This window comes from Crotalus tigris, unplaced genomic scaffold, assembly GCF_016545835.1.
Source record: "Crotalus tigris isolate CLP2741 ecotype Arizona unplaced genomic scaffold, ASM1654583v1 scf7180000017968.19369539983:2297261, whole genome shotgun sequence".
In the NCBI taxonomy this organism is placed as follows: Eukaryota; Metazoa; Chordata; class Lepidosauria; order Squamata; family Viperidae; genus Crotalus; species Crotalus tigris.
Window position 1 is genome coordinate 190,354 of NW_024096750.1, and position 19,493 is coordinate 209,846.

Genomic DNA, 19,493 nt, shown 5'->3' on the forward strand with positions numbered 1-19,493 from the left:
GAATCCCACCACTGCTTTTCACCACCCAAGGAAGTAAGACATTTGGAAGCACAGCCACAGGCCTTGTTTTCATTGAGAAAACACCCGGGCCCTTTGCTCTTTCAGTTCTTCCTCTCTGAATTGTTGTTATTATAGCCAAAAGACACTAAAATGAAGAATAATTACACTAATAAACTCTTTGTCCTTTTCCTTAGGCTAATAAAGGCTCATGATTACCTTGATTGAAAGGCAAGATACAAACACTGGGCACTAACTAACAAAATGAAATTCAATGGTGAAAAAAGCAAGGTTCTACATTTAGGCAAGAAAAAACAAATGCCCAAGTACAGCATAGGTGGCACCATGCTCAATAGTAGTAACTGTGAGAGGGACCTCGGAGTCCTAGTAGACAATCACCTAAATATGAGCCAGCCGTGTGCTGCAGCTACCAAAAAGGCCAACACAGTGCTGGGCTGCATTAACAGAGGGATAGAATCAAGATCACGTGAAGTATTAATACCACTCTTCAATGTCTTGGTAAGGCCACACTTGGAATACTGCATCCAGTTTTGGTCACCACGATGTAAAAAAGATGTTGAGACTCTAGAAAGAGTACAGAGAAGAGCAACAAAGATGATTAGGGGACTGGAGGCTAAAACATATAAGGAACGGTTGCTAGAATTGGGTATGTCTAGCTTAACGAAGAGAAGGACAAGGGGGGACATGATAGCAGTATTCCAATATCTCAGGGGCTGCCATAAAGAAGAGGGAATTAAGCTATTTTCCAAAGCACCTGAAGGCAGGACAAGAAGCAACGGGTGGAAACTAATCAAGGAGTGAAGCAACCTAGAACTAAGGAGAAACTTCCTGACAGTGAGAACAATTAATCAGTGGAACAACCTGCCTCCAGAAGCGGTGAATGCTCCAACACTGGAAGTTTTTAAGAAGAGACTGGACAGCCATTTGTCCAAAATGGTGTAGGGTTTCCTGCCTGAGCAGGGGATTGGACTAGATGACCTCCAAGGTCCCTTCCAACTTTACTACTATTACTATTACATTCCAATAGTTAGCAAAATTATACATAAACCTCCCATCTTTCATGCCCCAATGCTGTATTTTGTTATCCAATTTCCATGTCTGAAGCATGGTGTTCTGCTGGCCAGCTCTCGGAGAATTACACAGCTTGGTCTGACATGCATAATTGTTTTATATTTCCCTGCTGCTTTTCCTGTCTCTTTTCTTGTGGAGGGAAGCAAGATTGATTGCACTAGGGACTATCTTCCTATAGCACCTATGTTTTATTATAGAGGTCCTCAACCTTGGCAACTTTAAGACCTGTGGACTTCAACTCCCAGAATTCCTCAACTAGCTATTATTTTACTTTAAATATAATTCTCATCTCTTGTTCTGTTCATCATACACCATTTGTGCCAGGAGGAAACCTGATGCCAGAGCACATTACTCATTGTCTCCTGGTGATTGGCCCATGCCTAAGGCGGGACTGGGAAGGTTGATTTCCTATTATTCTTTCTGTCTCCTGGATGATCTTCTTCTTCTTCTTCTTCTTCTTCTTCTTCTTCTTCTTCTTCTTCTTCTTCTTCTTCTTCTTCTTCTTCTTCTTCTTCTTCTTCTTCTTCTTCTTCTTCTTCTTCTTCTTCTTCTTTTCTTCTTCTTCTTCTTATTCTTATTATTATTATTATTATTATTATTATTATTATTATGGATCATCGCACAGTCAGCCAGATGTTCAGACTGGATTTGGCATTTTGTCTACTTATCGAGTCCTTACCCAGGACCTGGGATAGGCAGATGTGGATGTTTGATGGTATTACAGATATCGTCGCAGGATGGAAGCAGTTCCTAGTAAGACCGCCTTTTGCAATTGACTAATAGCGAATTTGTCAATGCCAATGGTGTTCAAGTGAGTGCTCCAGTTGTTTTGGGATTGCACCCAAGGAGCCTATTACTATTGATACTACCCTTGCTTGCTTTTGCCACAGTGGTTCAATTTCTATTTGTAGGTCTTTGTATTTTGTTATCTTCTCCAGTTCTTTCTCATCTATTCTGCTGTCTCCAGGCACTGCCACGTCCACTATCCAGACTTCTTTGTCTTTCTTATCGACAATTCTTAAGTCTGGGGTGTTATGTTGCAGGTGCTTGTCTGTTTGAATTCTGATGATGATGATGATGATGATGATGATGATGATGATGATGATGATAATAATAATAATAATAATAATAATAATAATAATATGCAGCCAGAATTAGTCCCTCAGTCTTTCTTCAATTTTCCTGCTCTTAGCCATTGCCAGGTCTTTTTATTATCTGCTTTCCCAGCTATTTTTTTAATGTACTGGCCATGTAGTGCTCCGTCTTCCCATGCCTCTATTCTGTTCTTCATTTGGTCTTTCTTGTAGGTCAGTTTGGTCTCTCCAGTAGTCAGTAAGCCTTCCTGATATACTAATTTCAGTGCATCTTCATCATTGTTCTTCAGATATTCTTCAAATGCCATTTTTTCTTCTTCAACCATCTGATGTAGCATTCCACGCCCACCTATTTGCCTTGGTAGATAAAGTCTGTCAATGTCACTGCGTGGATGAAGGGCATGATTCATTGTCATTATTTTTCTGGTCTTCCTATCCATTGCTTTTCGTTCTGCTTGAGTCCAGTCCACTATTCCAGCTGTGTACCTAATGACTGGAATTGCCCAGGTGTTGATTGCCTTTATGGTATTTCCTCCATTGAGTTTGGACTTTAAGATCTTCTTCACTCTCTTGATGTATTCACCTGTAATCTTTTTCTTGACTTCAGTGTGCTTGATGTTGTCAGTTTGAAGGATACCCAAGTATTTGTAGTAATCTTCCTCATCCAGACTGTTAATGTTACTTTCGTGGGGCATCTTGATTCCTTCAGTTTTCACTACTTTTCCTTGTTTGATAGTAAGTAATAATAATAATAATAATAGTAGTAAAGTTGGAAGGGATCTTGGAGGTCATCTAGTCCAACCCCCTGCTTGGGCAGGAAACCCTACACCATTTCAGACAAATGGCTGTCCAGTCTCTTCTTAAAAACTTCCAGTGTTGGAGCATTTACTGCTTCTGGAGGCAAGCTGTTCCACTGATTAATTGTTCTCACTGTCAGGAAGTTTCTCCTTAGTTCTAGGTTGCTTCTCTCCTTGATTAGTTTCCACCCGTTGCTTCTTGTCCTGCCTTCAGGTGCTTTGGAAAATAGCTTAATTCCCTCTTCTTTATGGCAGCCCCTGAGATATTGGAATACTGCTATCATGTCCCCCCTTGTCCTTCTCTTCGTTAAACTAGACATACCCAATTCTCGCAACCGTTCCTTATATGTTTTAGCCTCCAGTCCCCTAATCATCTTTGTTGCTCTTCTCTGTACTCTTTCTAGAGTCTCAACATCTTTTTTACATCGTGGTGACCAAAACTGGATGCAGTATTCCAAGTGTGGCCTTACCAAGCATTGTAAGAGTGGTATTAATACTTCACGTGATCTTGATTCTATCCCTCTGTTAATGCAGCCTAGCACTGTGTTGGCCTTTTTGGCAGCTGCAGCACACTGCTGGCTCATATTTAGGTGATTGTCTACTAGGACTCCGAGGTCCTCTCACAGTTACTACTATTGAGCATGGTGCCACCTATGCTGTACTTGTGCATTTGGTTTTTCTTGCCTAAATGTAGAACCTTGCTTTTTTCACCATTGAATTTCATTTTGTTAGTTAGTGCCCAGTGTTCAAGTCTGTCCAGATCCTTCTGTATCTGAAGCCTATCTTCTGGAGTGTTGGCTATTCCTGCCAGCTTGGTGTCATCTGCAAATTTGATGAGTTCCCCATCTATCCCTTCATCCAAATCGTTGATGAAGATGTTGAAGAGTACTGGGCCCAGAACAGAGCCCTGGGGCACCCCACTACACACTTCCCTCCATATAGATGCAGTTCCATTGAGGACCACTCGCTGAGTACGGCCGGTCAGCCAGCTACGGATCCATCTGGTGGTGGTTCTGTCTACCCCACATTTTTCTATCTTGTGGCACATTTGTGGCATATTTGTCCAAGCCAAACTCCATAACAATAGCTTGGCTATATATACGGACAGTATTGAGCAGTGATTCTATTTCAGATGATGTTTTTCCATACAGCTTCAGATCATCCATGTAAAGGAGGTGGGATAGTCTGGCAGATATTTTTGATGTTTAATAGCCATGTCCTGAATTATTCAGTATGGTTGACAGAGGAAACAGTGCCTTTTTGTAGTCAATCCATGCCATATTCAGGTTGGTCTTCCTTTTCTTGCAGTTTTCCAAGATCATTTTGTCTATTAGCAGTTGATCTTTTGTTCCTCTGCTATTGGGGCAGTTTCCTTTCTGCTCAGGTGGAAAGAGATTGTTTTCAACTAGATGCTGTTCTACTGCATCAGCTACCACACCAGTTAGTAATTTGAAAGTTGTTGGTAAGCAGGTAATTGGCCTGTAGTTGCCTGGTGTTGCCCCTTTTGCTGGATTTTTTATTATTAGGTAGGTTTTCCCAGTTGTTAGCCACTTTTCAATTTCTCCTCCTTGTAGTATATTGTTGAACTGCTTGGCAATGAGTGGGTATATAATAGTTAGATGTTTCAACCAAAACCCATGCAGTTCATTTTCACCTGGTGCTGACCAATTTTATTTTCCTTGCTCTTTTTTCTACCCTTTGTTCTTATTACTAGTTCTTTCATTTCAACTTCTGTTTTATTTGCATCCACCTCTTTTAACCAAGCCACATCCTTGTTGTATTTCTTTGGGTTATCCCATATCTGCTTCCAGAACTGCACTGTTTCTTCCTTGTCAGGTACTGAGTGATTCATTGCTGTTTCTCCATTGATGGATTGGTAGAAATGTTTCTGATTGGATTGAAATTGGAGGTTCTGCCTATAGTTTGCAATTCGAGCTTCATATCTACTGATTTTCCTGACTATAGCTGTTATTTGTTGCTTTATTATTTCCAGTGCTTCCTTGATCTTCCTTGTTTCTAAGTGGTATTTCTTGATTAGGTATTCTTTGGTCTTCTCATTCTTCAGCTTCTTTTCTTTCATCTGTTCTAGCTTGCTTGCTGATCTTATTTTCTAGTCTAACCTTCCATTTTTCTGGTGCACTATTTGTTTGTTTTTCTTCTTTGTTGATTTTGCATCCCAGGTATTCAGTTATAACTGCAGCTGTGCTGTACATTAGTTGGTTTGTTTCTTGCAGTGAATTGGTGCTTATACTTGATATTGCAGTATTTGCATCTTTTAATGCTTGTGCTAGCTGTTTCTTTGGAACAAGCTTCAATGCAGGCAGCCTTATTCTGTTGTTTTTGTGCTGTTCTAGATGCTCAGTTATTCTTTGTTTCAATTCTTTTATTTCTTTAGTTAGAGGGTTTTGTTCTTCCTGAGGAAGAGGTGCCTGGTTTCCAAATGAGAACAGTTGTATATCTCTACTGGATTCCTTCACTGCCAACTCCCCCTGGTTTGCCTCTACATTCTGAATTACTTCTGGCAAGGCTTTGATTTCTTTGCCCTGGGTAAACCTTTGCAGTTCGTCCAATTCTGTTTCTGTGAATACTTTATTTCATATTATAAATTGGCGTTGATCTGCTAGTCTCTGTTCTGTTATTTCTGATTCTGGATGTTGTTCTTTCCAGAACTGCTGCATTTGTTTTAGATGTCCTCTTCTTGTTGGACTTGATCTGTAGTAACAGATCATTATTTCTTTGTTTTCAATCACTGTGTATCTGTGACTGGTAAACACCTTTTCTTCCAGTAGTTCTGCAGCTTCTGGCCCTGGTTGCTCAGCTAACAGTCCTGAGTCCTGTAACCCATTTTTCACCAGATATCCAGGAACTCCGATATCTAGCACGGACCTTGCTAACCCGGGCGACATCTGAGCTGGTATAGCATTCTGAAATTTACGTCTCACCATACTTTTTTATGGAAGAGACACTCTTTGTCTGACTCCTCTGATGAGACCTGTCCAGTATGGTTGAACCTCTGGCATAGCTCTCATCTTCCTCAGAGTACACAAGCCCCACAACCACATCAAGGTAGTGCCTCACTGGGGGTTTATTATTAGTAGTATTATTAACAACAACAACAACAACAACAAAGTTGGAAGGGACCTTGGAGGTCTTCTAGTCCAACCCCATGCTCAAGCAATAAACCCTATTCCATTTCAGGCAAATGGCTGTCCAGTCTCTTCTTAAAAACTTCCAGTGTTGGAGCATTCACAGCTCCTGGAGGCAGGTTGTTCCACTGATTAATTGTTCTCACTGTCAGGAAATTTCTCCTTAGTTCTTTGCTTTTCTCTTTGGTTAGTTTCCATCTGTTGCTTCTTGTCCTGCTTTCAGGTGTTTTGGAGAATAGCTTGATTCCCTCTTCCTTGTGACAACCCCTGAGATGTTGGAACACTGCTATCATGTCCCCCCTCGTCCTTCTCTCTGTTAAACTAGACATACCTAATTCCAGCAACCATTCCTTATATGTTTTAGCCTCCAGTCCCCTAATCATCTTTGTTGCTCTTCTCTGTACTCTTTCTAGAGTCTCAACATCTTTTTTACATTGTGGTGACCAAAACTGGATGCAGTTCTGGATATTCTGGAAAGTGGTTGTTGAGATCCACATAGATGTTTCTCCTCCATAGGGAACAGCTTGCAATGAATTGCAAATCCAGTCAGTTATGGTGTGTGGCATGTCTTTCAGTTCAGTAATTTACATGGATCCCAATGCAGCTACCTTATTTTTCCTCACTGGAAACTTTGCATGAAATATTTTCTCACTTCCCCCCCCCAATCCCCCCAACTGAATTATGTACTTAGGAAGAAAATTTTCACACATTAGTGCCTGTTGAAGAACCATCAAACAGTCTTCCTTAATATTAACTAGAAATCACTTTGGGAAAAAAAGCTGATCACACAGTGTTATAAAAATCCATTTTATGCTTATGCTGCAAAACTGTACAAGCCAGAAAACTGAAAAGCAAATTCTAATTAAGACATTATTTTTATTAGGATTCTGTCTTAGTTCATATCAGTAAATTACCATAAAAAGATTTTAAATATGTTAAGGTGATTAAGACAAAAATTACAGTAATATGATCTTGATAAGAACAATCAGGGCACTAAAGATAGTCGTCTGGCTCTTTAGAATAATATAAATTCAGTTCCACTTTATCTGTTATGTAGTGAGACCCCATTGAAATCTGTGCTGCAGTCAAATTCATCTAGATTGCTATTGCTTTGTTTTCATATTTTGCTCTGTATTGGATTATGAACGTGAATTTTAGTCCTGCAAATTCTGAAATCAGTAGAATGAGGGAAATAATTATCTTTCCTTGGAAATTTGCTGAGGTGAAACTGAAGATTTACTTAATACAGTATATCCTTGTAAGCAACCCAGGGTCACTATGAGAGTGAACTGAGCAGCCATAAATTTTTTCTTAAATAAATAAATACAATTAGAGGGGTTTTCTATTATTATTCATTTTTATGTTTAACATTTTGAATTATAAATAAGTAGCAAATTTTCTCTTATTTATTGCAAAGTGTTAAATGATAATACCATTTCTCACTTCCATCCAGACAACCTGTGATCTGTTAGGTCTTCTTTTGTCAATATTTCCTTACCTGAAAAGATTAATAGGATAACTCCAACCGGGGGCAAAAAAAGCAGTGGGACCGGATCTGACCTTGCTAGCTTCCCATTGGTTTTGCTTGTGGGAAACGGGCAGGAAGCATTGGAAATCATGATCCTGTGACCATAACTGACTTTTGCGAGGCTGCAGCAGTCACAAATCTGCAAATACAACCGGTGTGAAGAGCCTTGAAATTTCAATTACACGGAATTAGTGGCTCCTGGATTTTCCGCACATTTTGCAAGCTAGCAGATGTGAACTGCCTTGATTCAAAAATTGTTGTCCTAGACCTAGGACATACCATTTCGACTAATTGAAGGTTACAAATAGATAGGTTTTAGTAGTTTATAGATTCCAATCACAATAATCCATTTAAAGTTCTTAGGATCTGCTTCTGCTGTTTATTGTAGAAGAACATTTAAGATCTCTTTTTGAATTCTTGCTATTTCATTACTTCTGTGTTGAATATTATGTCACTGAAGATGGATCTCACCTTATCCGGAGAATAGGATGCTTGTAATGATCTAAGAATAGGCTCTGAGAGTTAAGTTAAGTGCATGATTAACGCTCCAGGCTGTAAACCAGGAGTCTGTGAGTTCTAGTCCTGCTTTAGGTGACCTTGGCCAGTCATTCCATCTCAGCCCTAGGAAGCAGGCAATGGCAAATCACTTCTGAAAAACCTGACCAAGAAAACTGCAGGGACCAGTCCAGGCAGTTGTCAGAAGTGAACACAGACTCAAAGCCACATAGAGACATAAAGATACACACACACACACACACACACACACACACACACACACACAGGAATAGGCTAAGTGTAGGTTTCTTTTCTGAAAAATGAAGGAAACAAAGATAAAGAATCTTACGTCCATTGTTGGGGGTGCAAAAAAAAAATACTTGGGACAAAGCATCTTAATTCAATGGAGTGTATTACTGTAAAAACATGTACAATGTTTTAGTGACATGAACAATTTTTAGTTCTGCAAAATTATTAGTGAGGGAAAATGAAGGAAGTAATTGGACAAATATGATTTTTCTCAAAATAGCTGCGTGCTGCATGTCTCTTTATTAAGGATCTTTCAGTCTGGGTAGAGAATCATAATATTTATAAGGAATGTAAAAAAGATGTAAAAAAGATGTTGAGACTCTAGAAAGAGTACAGAGAAGAGCAACAAAGATGATCAGGGGAATGGAGGCTAAAACATATAAGGAACGGTTGCTGGAATTGGGTATGTCTGGCTGAGGAATTCTGGGAGTTGAAGTCCGCAAGTCATAAAAGGGACAAGTTTGAAGATCTCTGGAGAAGGACTAGGAGTGCCATGATAGCAGTGTTCCAATATCTCAGGGGCTGCTACAAAGAAGAGGGAGTCAAGCTAGGGGACTGGAGGCTAAAACATATGAGGAACAGTTGCTGGAATTGGGTATGTCTAGTTTAACAAAGAGAAGGACAAGGGGGGACATGATAGCAGTGTACCAATATCTCAGGGGCTGCCACAAAGAAGAGGGGGTCAAGCTATTCTCCAAAGCACCTGAAGGCAAGACAAGAAGCAACAGATGGAAACTAACCAAGGAGAGAAGCAACCTAGAATTAAGGAGAAACTTCCTGATAGTTAGAACAATTAACCAATGGAACAACCTGCCTCCAGAAGCTGTGAATGCTCCAACACTGGATGTTTTTAAGAAGAAGACTGGACAGCCATTTGTCTGAAATGGTAAAGGGTTTCCTTCCTGAGCAGGGGGTTGGACTAGATGACCTCCAAAGTCCCTTCCAACTTTATTATTATTGTTGTTGTTGTTGTTTTTGTTATTGTTATTATTATTATTAATAATAATAATAATAATAATAATAATAATAATAATATTACTGTGAATGAAGGAAAGGTGTTTTTGATATTTTCTGCGATGACTTGCTTATTTCTTTAATTTTACACTTTTTCACTGGTCACCTGGAGGAAATACTGAGGGCCTCATGTTGATCTCTCCTTGTTTTCTGTGTGACTTCAGCAGAACGGAAAACAATGGAGGGTCAGTTTCAAACTGTTGGAGAGACTGAGCAGTGGAAGCAGCTATATCTGAAAGTGCCGTCAGCTGTCTTTTTCATATTCGGGTCACAGAAGCTCACTCACTGAAATAAGAGAGCACAGACTGAAGATACCATTCATAATATTTTTTTCCAGAATGACAAGTATGGGTGATTATTCAGCTCCATAATATTTTATTCCTGAAGGGGACATTTGTGTTTGTTGTTCCAGACATAAAAATAAAGTCGAAACAACACCATCACCACCACATAGGTATTAGATGCATAAAACAACATGGAGTTCATTATTATGTACCTCTTGCAAAAACAGCATAATGCGATCAAATAAGTAAACTGGCAGCAGCACAAAAGAGCAACTGTAAATTTATGACGCTTACCAGCCTCTGAGTTCGAGCAAGCAATGCTTTGTTACATAAATTTTGATAAGGAGCATAAGAAAGCTGAGATGCCTGAAGGAAAGACAGCAGTCGTAAACAAGATGGTGAGATGGCCAAAATCCAAAAGACAGTTGCTCACCTTCGAGGGATATTTTGTTTTCATTTCATTTCCCTGACCTTTCCCTCCAAGCATCTAGAAACCTTTTTTGAAACGCGTAAGAGCTTCTTCTGAAATCAGTTTAAATGGTATGGGTATCTGTTTAAAAATGAAAAAAAAAAAGAGAAGGAAATTGGGGGCAAAAATGTTATTGCACTCTCTTAGTTCACTTTTCTTTTGGATCCCCGATGTTAAAAATAGTTAGCACAATCAAACTACTATGCTTTTTTGCTTTTATTTTTTAGTGTCCAGATTGGTCATGTAAGCAAGACTTACTCGCTTACTTGGAACAGATCAAGCTCTACTCCCATCAACTCAAAATCTGCAGCCAAGTCAAAGCTGAAATCCAGAACTTAGGTGGGGAGCTCATCATGTCAGCAGTAAGTGAAAACTGTCCTGAAGGGATTACATGATTCTGTTCTCTTCCAGGTACAACCTGGACCCTGGTAAGACAAGGCAATGGGTCTCTAGAATGAGGGGTCTTGTGCAGGGGTCTTCAAACCTGGCACTTTTAAGACCTGTGGACTTCAACTCCCAGAATTCCTCAGCCATCATGGCTGCTTGAGGAATTCTGGAGTTGAAGTCCACAGGTCTTAATGTTGTAGATCCCTGGTCTTGTGAGTGAACCAGTTTAAATCCTATCTGAACAAGTTCATAGTGGGTATGAATGCTAGAGCTTTTAATATTATTGTAAATTGTCACATATTTATTATTCATTTTTGTATTTCCATTAAAAAAATGAAGTTATATTTCTATCATTCTGGCACAATTGAAGAATTATATGATTAACTATGGAAATAGAGGGATTTGCAGCACAGATCTGGATAATAGTCCATATTTTCTGATTTTGCCTTTTTACATAAATTATAGTACTAATAAGTGGATTTTGTAACAAGAAGCTTGTATATATAATATTTCTGTTCAGATCTGGGTTTTTTTCTGGTCTATTTCATTCAGTTATGTTTATACCCTCCCAAATTTCCATTCCCCCCCCCACAGCTACTATCATTATATGCTGTTATACTATTATTTTTGAACTTTTGCAAACTTTGCATCTCCCACATGTTTACAGCTATCTTCCTTTTCGGCTACATGATGAACTACATGATGAACTAAATATTTACATTTAGAAATTTCAGTTCACTGCCTATCTCACTCAATAACTCTGAACAGCTTACAATTCAAAAAAATATAATACAGCCAAAACTATGAAAACATTTTAAAAGAATAAAAAACATCCAGACGAAATATATATAGGAGCAAGACACTTGGCCAGTTAACAATACAGCCAGGAAATGGGGGCCTTGATACATTCAGCATCCCAGGCACTGGAACACAGCCAGGTTTTTAGGAGCTAATGAAAGGCTAACAGGATTGGGGCCATTCTGATCTCCAAAGATAGGATGTCCCCACTAGCTGGCAGTCTTTAATGCCATGCCAATTCTGCTCAATCCACTTGGACCAGTAGAGATGAATAGTATATAGGAACAGGCATTCTAATGTCTTGCAGATGTTTTGAATTTCAGTTCTTGTCCTAGCAATATTTGGTAGGACTATCTGTTCTGTTTCTGATAATATAGGGAACCTAACTATAAAATGTACATCTAAACTAGTTCCAGCTGTAATGGCCTAGACCAGGGATGTCAAACTGCCGGTCTGTGGGCTGGATGCATCACAAGGAAACTGTGCCCACCCCATTGCCAGCAATGGAGAAAAAGTTCCGATACGTTGCGTGATGTCACGTGACGTCGCGAGTTTGACATGTCTGGCCTAGACCAGTATTTCTCAACCTTGGCAACTTGAAGATGTATGGACTTCAACTCCCATAATTCCCCAGCCAGCTATTGTGCCAAGCTCAAAACTTGTGTCAATTCAAAAGAACTCCGGATGAGTATAAGGGATAGTGTAGGTCCTAAAATATGTTTTATGGAACCACAATATTTTCTGAGCAAGCTGAACATCTTCTGCTGGCTAGTTCTGAGATTCAAGAGTTGTGTCTGTGTGTTAATCCATTCATGTAGGCATCTGTGAGGGAAGTAATGAGGATGGCAGATCTGTCATTAAACACAAAAAATAACATACACATACACAAACACACAAACACACACATACACACAAAGACAGAGAATATGAGCTTTAAAAAAAAATGGTGCTGACAGTTCTAGTGACTTTTTCTTTTGTCTTTTATGAGCTTTCATTGACATATGAACCAAAATACATGACATATCCTTATGAAAGTACATATTCAACATTACAGCAGCTAAGATCAAGGATCAGATACTGAAACAGACTGAAAAGGCTGAATATTACATCAGCTCTAAAGCTGTGTCCATATTACATTTTTAATTAGGCCAGTTCAAGATCTAGTAGATATATTTCCAGCACATTACAAAGCTGAAATAGCTTTGACTAGGTTTTTTTTTTTTGAATATGATACTTTAACCTGTGGTGCAAAACCCAGCTTATTTGATTAGTTCAACATATTGTGTAAACCCAGGAAAAAGAGATACAATAACCTAATATACTATACCTGGGCAAAATGGCTGCCTCAAACGGCTAGTATGCAATCCTGTCTTTGTGCATACAAAATCTTGTCTTTGTCAAATAAACTGCAGATTTTCCTGGAAAGCAGAAAAAAATACAGCATTTGGCTTAGCTGCCCTCAAGGTGTTGTGAAACTGGGTTTCAACTAGGTTACATCATTACACCAGCTGGCTGTGGAATTCTGGGAGTTGAAGTCCACATGCCTTAAAATTGTCAAGGTTGAGACACACTGCACCAGAGAATCCTAGAACTGAAGGTTAAGTGAGAAGCTGAGGAAAAACAGCAAAAGAAGATGGAGTCAGACTGCTTCCATTGTTGATGCCAAAAACAGTGCATAGGTGTGACATGTCATAGTCACTGGGAGTTGAGATATTTTGAAGAAGATTTTTCCTTCTATTACCTGTTAAGGGAGACCAAAGAATACACTTTTATTTCAATATTAATTTTAGTTTCCTTTTTGGAAAAAAAAGAAACAATAATACGCACAGCTTCTTTTGTTAAAAGGAAATATTACTTTGTGTCAATTGATCTTTGGACATTTTTTAAAAAATGACACTGTGCTAGCAACCGTCTGCCAGAATGGTTATGCCTCAGATCTAGCTGATTTATGTCACAGCAAAATATAGGCCCAGAATAGAACAACAAAACCACGATACTCAAATTTAATTGAAACTTTTAGATGCACGAGCCTATCTTGATTTTTATTTAAAGTGACATTGTTGTGTAACTGGTGGCTTCTATTTTGCAATTGCTCAGCGCCTAATTGACTTTCTCAATTCTTGGGGGGGGGGAAACAGAGCAGCTGACTGGGAAATAAATATATAATCGATCAACCACATACCATTACAGGAGAAGGCAATATCAGCCCAGATCAGCATTATTTCAATAAAGCCATACTGTTGTATTTATTAAAGTAATTCATTTAGCATAGGCTACTTTTGTTGCAAATTGAACTCTTGATGGCTAACCACACATTAAAAACAATAAGAGAAAAAGTATCAGCAAATCATACAAAACTTACAAAAGAATGGATTAGGTCCACAAAATCACCAGGAATCAACCATTTCCCATCATGCAGTCAGAACTGAAGAGGTTTTTTGGATGAGAAGTGAAAGGTTTTCAAGAAAAAAAAGAAGGAAGTCCACTTTGGCTTTGAAAAACACCTTGGGACAACCAGGAATCAAGCTGAATCCATGGGAACGATATCTTTTAAATAAGCAAAACATTCTCATCAGGAAAAAAAATATTCAAGTGTTCCAGGAAGCAGACTAAATTGCCCCAGTGATAAAAATGTAAAAAAAGAAAAAAAAATTTTTTTGCTTTAGGGGCTTGTGTCATTGCGGTGGTGAAAAAATAGTTGGCAAATCTGTTCAGTGAAAATTCATTAGAGAAAACAAATCTTGCCAATAAAGTGACAGAATCTGCTGCCCTCGAAAAAAAAAGCTGCTAAGCTGCAATATGGGAAGACGTACGTACCCATGTTCTTTCTGGCTCTGTCACATTGGGAAATGAACTGTGCATAAGGAAGGAAAAAAACTGACCTCAAGAGTGTAGCAGCAGCATTTCACATAACAGTGAGTGGGATTTGTTATATATTTGCTTTTACTTGCCATAAAAAAACCCCTTATGATTAATTTCTACCTTTTCCCCCTTGCTACTATCCTGCAGGGAGTGAAGAATGGCATATTAACAGTGTTTCTCAACCTTGACAATTTTAAGGCATGTGGACTTCAACTCCCAGAATTCCACAGCCAGCAAAGCTGGCTGAGGAATTCTGGGAGTTGAAGTCCACATGCCTTAAAATTGTCAAGATTGAGAAACACTGCCATAGAAGGTCTAGTTTAATGAAGGGAAGGACTAAGGGGAGGGGGGAGGACAAGATAGCAGGATTCCAATATCTGAGGGCCTGTCACAAAGAAAAAGGGGTTGACCTATTCTCCAGAGCACCGGAGGCCTAGCTGCCCTCAAGAAGTAACAGACAGAAAATGGTCAAAGAGACAGTCAGCCTAGAACTCAGGAGAAATTTCCTGGCAGTGAGAACAATTAACCAATGGAACGGCTTGCCTTCAGAAGCTGTTAGTGCTCCATCACTGGAGGTTCTTAAAAAGAGACTGGACAGCCACTTGTCTGAAATGGCAGAGGGCAGTGGTGGCGAACCTATGGCACGTGTGCCACACAGGCGGCACTCAGAGCCCTCTCTGTGGGCACGTGCGCTGTCGCCCCAGCCCCGCCTCCCCCCTTGTCACCAGCAGCACCCAGGAGGAGAGTTGCCCCTGAGGCAGCTCGCGTGGAGCAGCACAGCCAAGGACATGGCAGCCAGGCAGCGGGGAGAAGACTCCGCCCTCGCGCCCCATCATGCGCAGTTGATGCTGTGGGGTGCGGGCAGGGGATGTGGCTGCCATTGTGCTGCTGGGCTGCCTGGGCAATCTGCGGCGGGCTGTGGAGGCAGTGAATGGCCCTGTGGGTGGGCCAGGTGGGGATGGAGCGGGCAGGATGGGGGGTTGAAGCAAGGTGGCGGGACAGGGTGGGGCCAGTTCTTGGGCACTCAGTCTCTAAAACAGTGGTTCTCAACCTTTTTAATGCTGCGACCCCCAACCGGTCGTAAGTCGAGGACTACTCAACCAGTCGTAAGTCGAGGACTACTTAACTGGTGCAGCACCGTTTGCAGAATGGGACTTTTGGTGGGCTCATCAGGGCAGAGACAGCCTGGACAATTCCTATTGGCTTTGGAAAGCCAATAGAATTAGACTCTATTCAAGAGAGTCTATTCTATTGGCTTTCAAAAGCCAACAGAATAAAAGGGAGTAGCACAGCTAAGGAAAAGGGGGAAAAAATGGTGGACTGCGTTGTTTGGCGACCCCCGTGAAATGGCCGTTTGACCCCAAATGGGGTCCCGACCCACAGGTTGAGAACCACTGCTCTAAAAGGTTCGCCATCACTGGCATAGGATCTCCTGCTTGAGCAGGCAGTTGGACTAGAAGACCCCCCAGGTCCCTTCCAGCTCTGTTATTCAGTTATTCTGTATCAGTTTATTTGCAAGTTTGCCCTAGAATACTGGTGTAGGAACGCTAATGTTGCATCGGATCAGGCCTCTGCATGGAGAAATTAGTGATACTTGTTTTCCACTCTTGGATGTCCTGCATGGGCAAGGGGGCAGGGGATGAGGCAGGGGGCTGAGCCAAATTTACTTGGAAGTCATCTTGACCACTGGAAGCTGAGAGCAGTTCTCTTCCTGCCCCTTCCAATCACCTTCCAGGTTCCTCTAATAAAGTTCTTATAAGGCTGCAAAGTAAATAGAAAACTGATAACCTCGGCAGCTTTTCATAATCATTCTAAATGCCCCCCACTGGCAGAATGACAAATGAACTGCTAAACAGAAGAGAATATTGGACAGAAAATCAATCTGGCAGGCAAAAGGCGCAGGGGGGGGGAGGAGAGGGGGGGGAGAAATGACTTCAGGCAGCTCTTTCAGGTATTCTGAGTTTTCCATCCTCTTCTACAGTTCTTCCCAATTACATCCCCTGACATACCCACACATAAACACACAGAGAGATCAAGTTTTTTTTCCCTGTTGCATACTAACACAATGAGATTTCCCTTCTCTTTGAAGTTTCGCATAGCTAGTATCTGCTTTTGAGAACACGTTTAAAGCGCCAGAGTTTCAGACATGATCTTCAGACTTGTGAGTTTTTGCTGGAAGGAAAAGTGAATGAAGGCAAAGGGTCTGATCGTCTTTTTAAGCCTAGAATGTTCACCGCATCATAAGAGAGTTTCTTTCATTTGAACGCTCTTTCTTTCCCAAGACCTGCCACTCCCAAGCTGTGTAGTCACAGTTCTATAAAAGGGCTCTCAAAATTTGCTGCCCAGAACGCGTACACATTCAAAAACAAAACAAAACAAACCCCTCATGAATGAATGAGTGAGAGCAAGAGAGGGAATAAAATCATAAAGTGAAGCCATTCTGTAAACTTAACAATTTACTCCATGAATATATGACAACTTCTTCTTCTGAAGGTTACTCTGTTTTAACGTGGCAATTATGGCATGGTCAACCATCTCTAGATAACTGGAGATTCTAGTGAGACATCCCAGAGCTGTTCTTTTTTAAGTAGGCTTGAAATTCAACATTAAGAAAACCAAAATCATGGCATCCGGCCCTCTCAATTCCTGGCAAATAGATGGGGAAGAAATGGAGGTAGTGACAGATTTTATTTTTCTGGGCTCAAAGATCACCTCAGATGGGGACTGCAGCCAAGAAATTAAAAGACGCTTGCTCCTGGGGAGGAAAGCTATGGCAAATCTAGACAGCATACTAAAAAGCAGAGACATCACCCTGCCAACAAAAGTGCGTATAGTCCAGGCCATGGTTTTCCCAGTTGCAATGTATGGCTGTGAAAGTTGGACCATAAGAAAGGCTGAGCGCCAAAGAATTGAGGCCTTTGAACTATGGTGCTGGAGAAGACTCCTGCGAGTCCCTTGGACTGCAAGGTGTTCAAACCGGTCAGTCCGAGAAGAGATCAACCCCGACTGCTCTTTAGAAGGCCAGATCCTGAAGTTGAAACTCAAATACTTTGGCCACCTAATGAGAAGGAAGGACTCACTGAAGAAGGGCCTAATGCTGGGAAAGATTGAGGGCAATAGAAGAATGGGACGACAGAGAATGGGATGGCTGGATGGAGTCACTGAAGCAGTAGGTGTGAACTTAAATGGACTCCAGAAGATGGTAGAGGACAGGAAGACCTGGAGGAACGTTGTCCATGGGGTCGCGATGGGTCGGACACGACTTCGCAATTAACAACAACAACATAGACCAGGGGTCTTCAAACTTGGCCCTTTTATGACTTGTGGACATGCCTGGCTGAGGAATTCTGGGAGTTGAAGTCCACAAGTCATAAAAGGGCCAAGTCTGAAGACCCCTGGTATAGACTTTGACTATCCTGCATTTTCTTCTAAGGAAGTAGATTTTATTTTTTTTTTAAGAAACCACCCAGTTTGCAGATTGGCAGAACAACCTGAACACACTAGGTTATTTTTGGCAAAATTAAATTGTGGTTGAGGGAACAAGAGGAAAGATAGGAATTTGCCAGAGTTCAACTGAAGGAAGAAAAGATTGTAATTATCTTTTCTGAACAATTGTGTGCTGAGTTGTAAAAGGTGAAAAAAAAAATCTCCTGAAGATCTGCTATTACAATGAGTACATCTTGAAAATCACTGATTGTCTAATCTTAGCAATTGAGTGACTGCTTCCAATTGAGTAAATAGTGATCAGAGAAGGAATGCAAGGAGATAGCTTCCACAAATGAGTTAACTAATAGGGAGAGGAGTAACAAAATTTTGCCAGGTGAATTCAGCATGGAAATTTTAGATAGGCTTTTTTGATTTTTTTCTTCTAAGAGGCTGACCGTAGCTACAAATAGAACTTGAGAAGAGAACTAGAAGAAATGTGAGCCTTTTTATTGGTGTTGCCCTAAGAAGCTAAAGTAAGATGAATAGACAGAAATTTGCACTCGTCATCTACAAAACTTGTGTCAGGTTTACCCTACCATCCTGCCTGAACAAATCCTGGGATACATTTGCAACAGATGCTAGCTGCTTAGCAGTCCTTATCTACTCCATAGGCTGGAAGCATAGAGGGAGTACCAGGAAAGTAAAATCTTAGAATGAGCTGAGATTAGTGAAGGTGATTAAGAATAACAAGATTTTAGGTATCTTCAACTAAAGAGAAAGTATTATTATACTAGCTGCTACTGGTAACAAGGCTAAACCCTATGATGAATGACTGAGGGAACTCGGTATATCTAGTCTAATGATGAGAAGGATTAGGGGTGATATGATGGCAGACTTCCAGTACTTGAGGGGCCATCACAAAGAGGAGGGGGTCAACCTATTCTCCAAAGCACCTGAGGGCAGGACAAGAAGTAATGGGTGGAAGATCATTAAAGAGAGATCCAACCCAGAAAACTAAGGGGAAATTTCCTGACAGTGAGAAAATTAATCAGTGGAACAGCGTACCTTAGGAAGTTGCAGGTTCTCCATTACTGAAGATTTTCAAGAAGAGACTGGACAGTCTTTTGTCCGGAATTGTATAATGTATCCTGCTTGAGTAGGGGCCTGGACCAGAATTCCTCCAAAGTCCCTTCCAACCCTATTATTTGATCTTTTATGTTGTATGTTCTAAACCTTTAACAGTGACATAAACAAGACCATTCTTAGACGACAGGTATTCATGACCTAATATGACATCTGACCTCTAGCCTCAGCTGTTTTTATTCCTTTTCAGGGAGGAAGGTGCAATTTTCCCTACTCCACCGCTACTTGTGAGTGTGCCTTCCTTGCAGCATGGGTTGAAGGCACAGCTGTCTTATCACACAAACTTACTTCTGGACAGCTTTAACAATGCTTAATTTTGCCAGCCCCAATTCCATGATCCAGTCGGGGTTGGTCACTGGGACCAGTGGTTTGGTCTTCTAAGCTTCCAATTCCATGAATTTGCCTACATGGTAGTACTGTTCCTTGTCTCCTATATTTTCTTTTCAGTGCCTGATATTCTCCTAAGGCTGTTATGCAGTGTTACTCAACCTTGGCAGCTTGAAGATGGGTGGACTTCAACTCCCAGCATTCCCCAGCCAGCTTTGTTGGCTGGAGAATTCTGGGAGTTGAAGTCCTCCCATCCTCAAGTTGTGAAGGTTGAGAAACAGCGTAATGGATTAGTGAGTGAAATGTAGACAGATTGGAAGGAAAA

General features: G+C 40.6%; 1 protein-coding gene across 1 annotated transcript in view; it reads left to right on the forward strand.

The window, feature by feature from the left end:
- LOC120308928 (catenin alpha-3-like) overlaps positions 1-19,493 on the forward strand; it is a gene marked incomplete at its 5' end in the record, with an annotated part of 213,393 nt that overhangs the window by 183,708 nt on the left and 10,192 nt on the right. Inside the window, one exon of the mRNA XM_039345637.1 lies at positions 10,453-10,587. Within this exon, the coding sequence (XP_039201571.1) occupies positions 10,453-10,587 (135 nt within the window). The remainder of the gene's footprint in view (positions 1-10,452; positions 10,588-19,493) is intronic.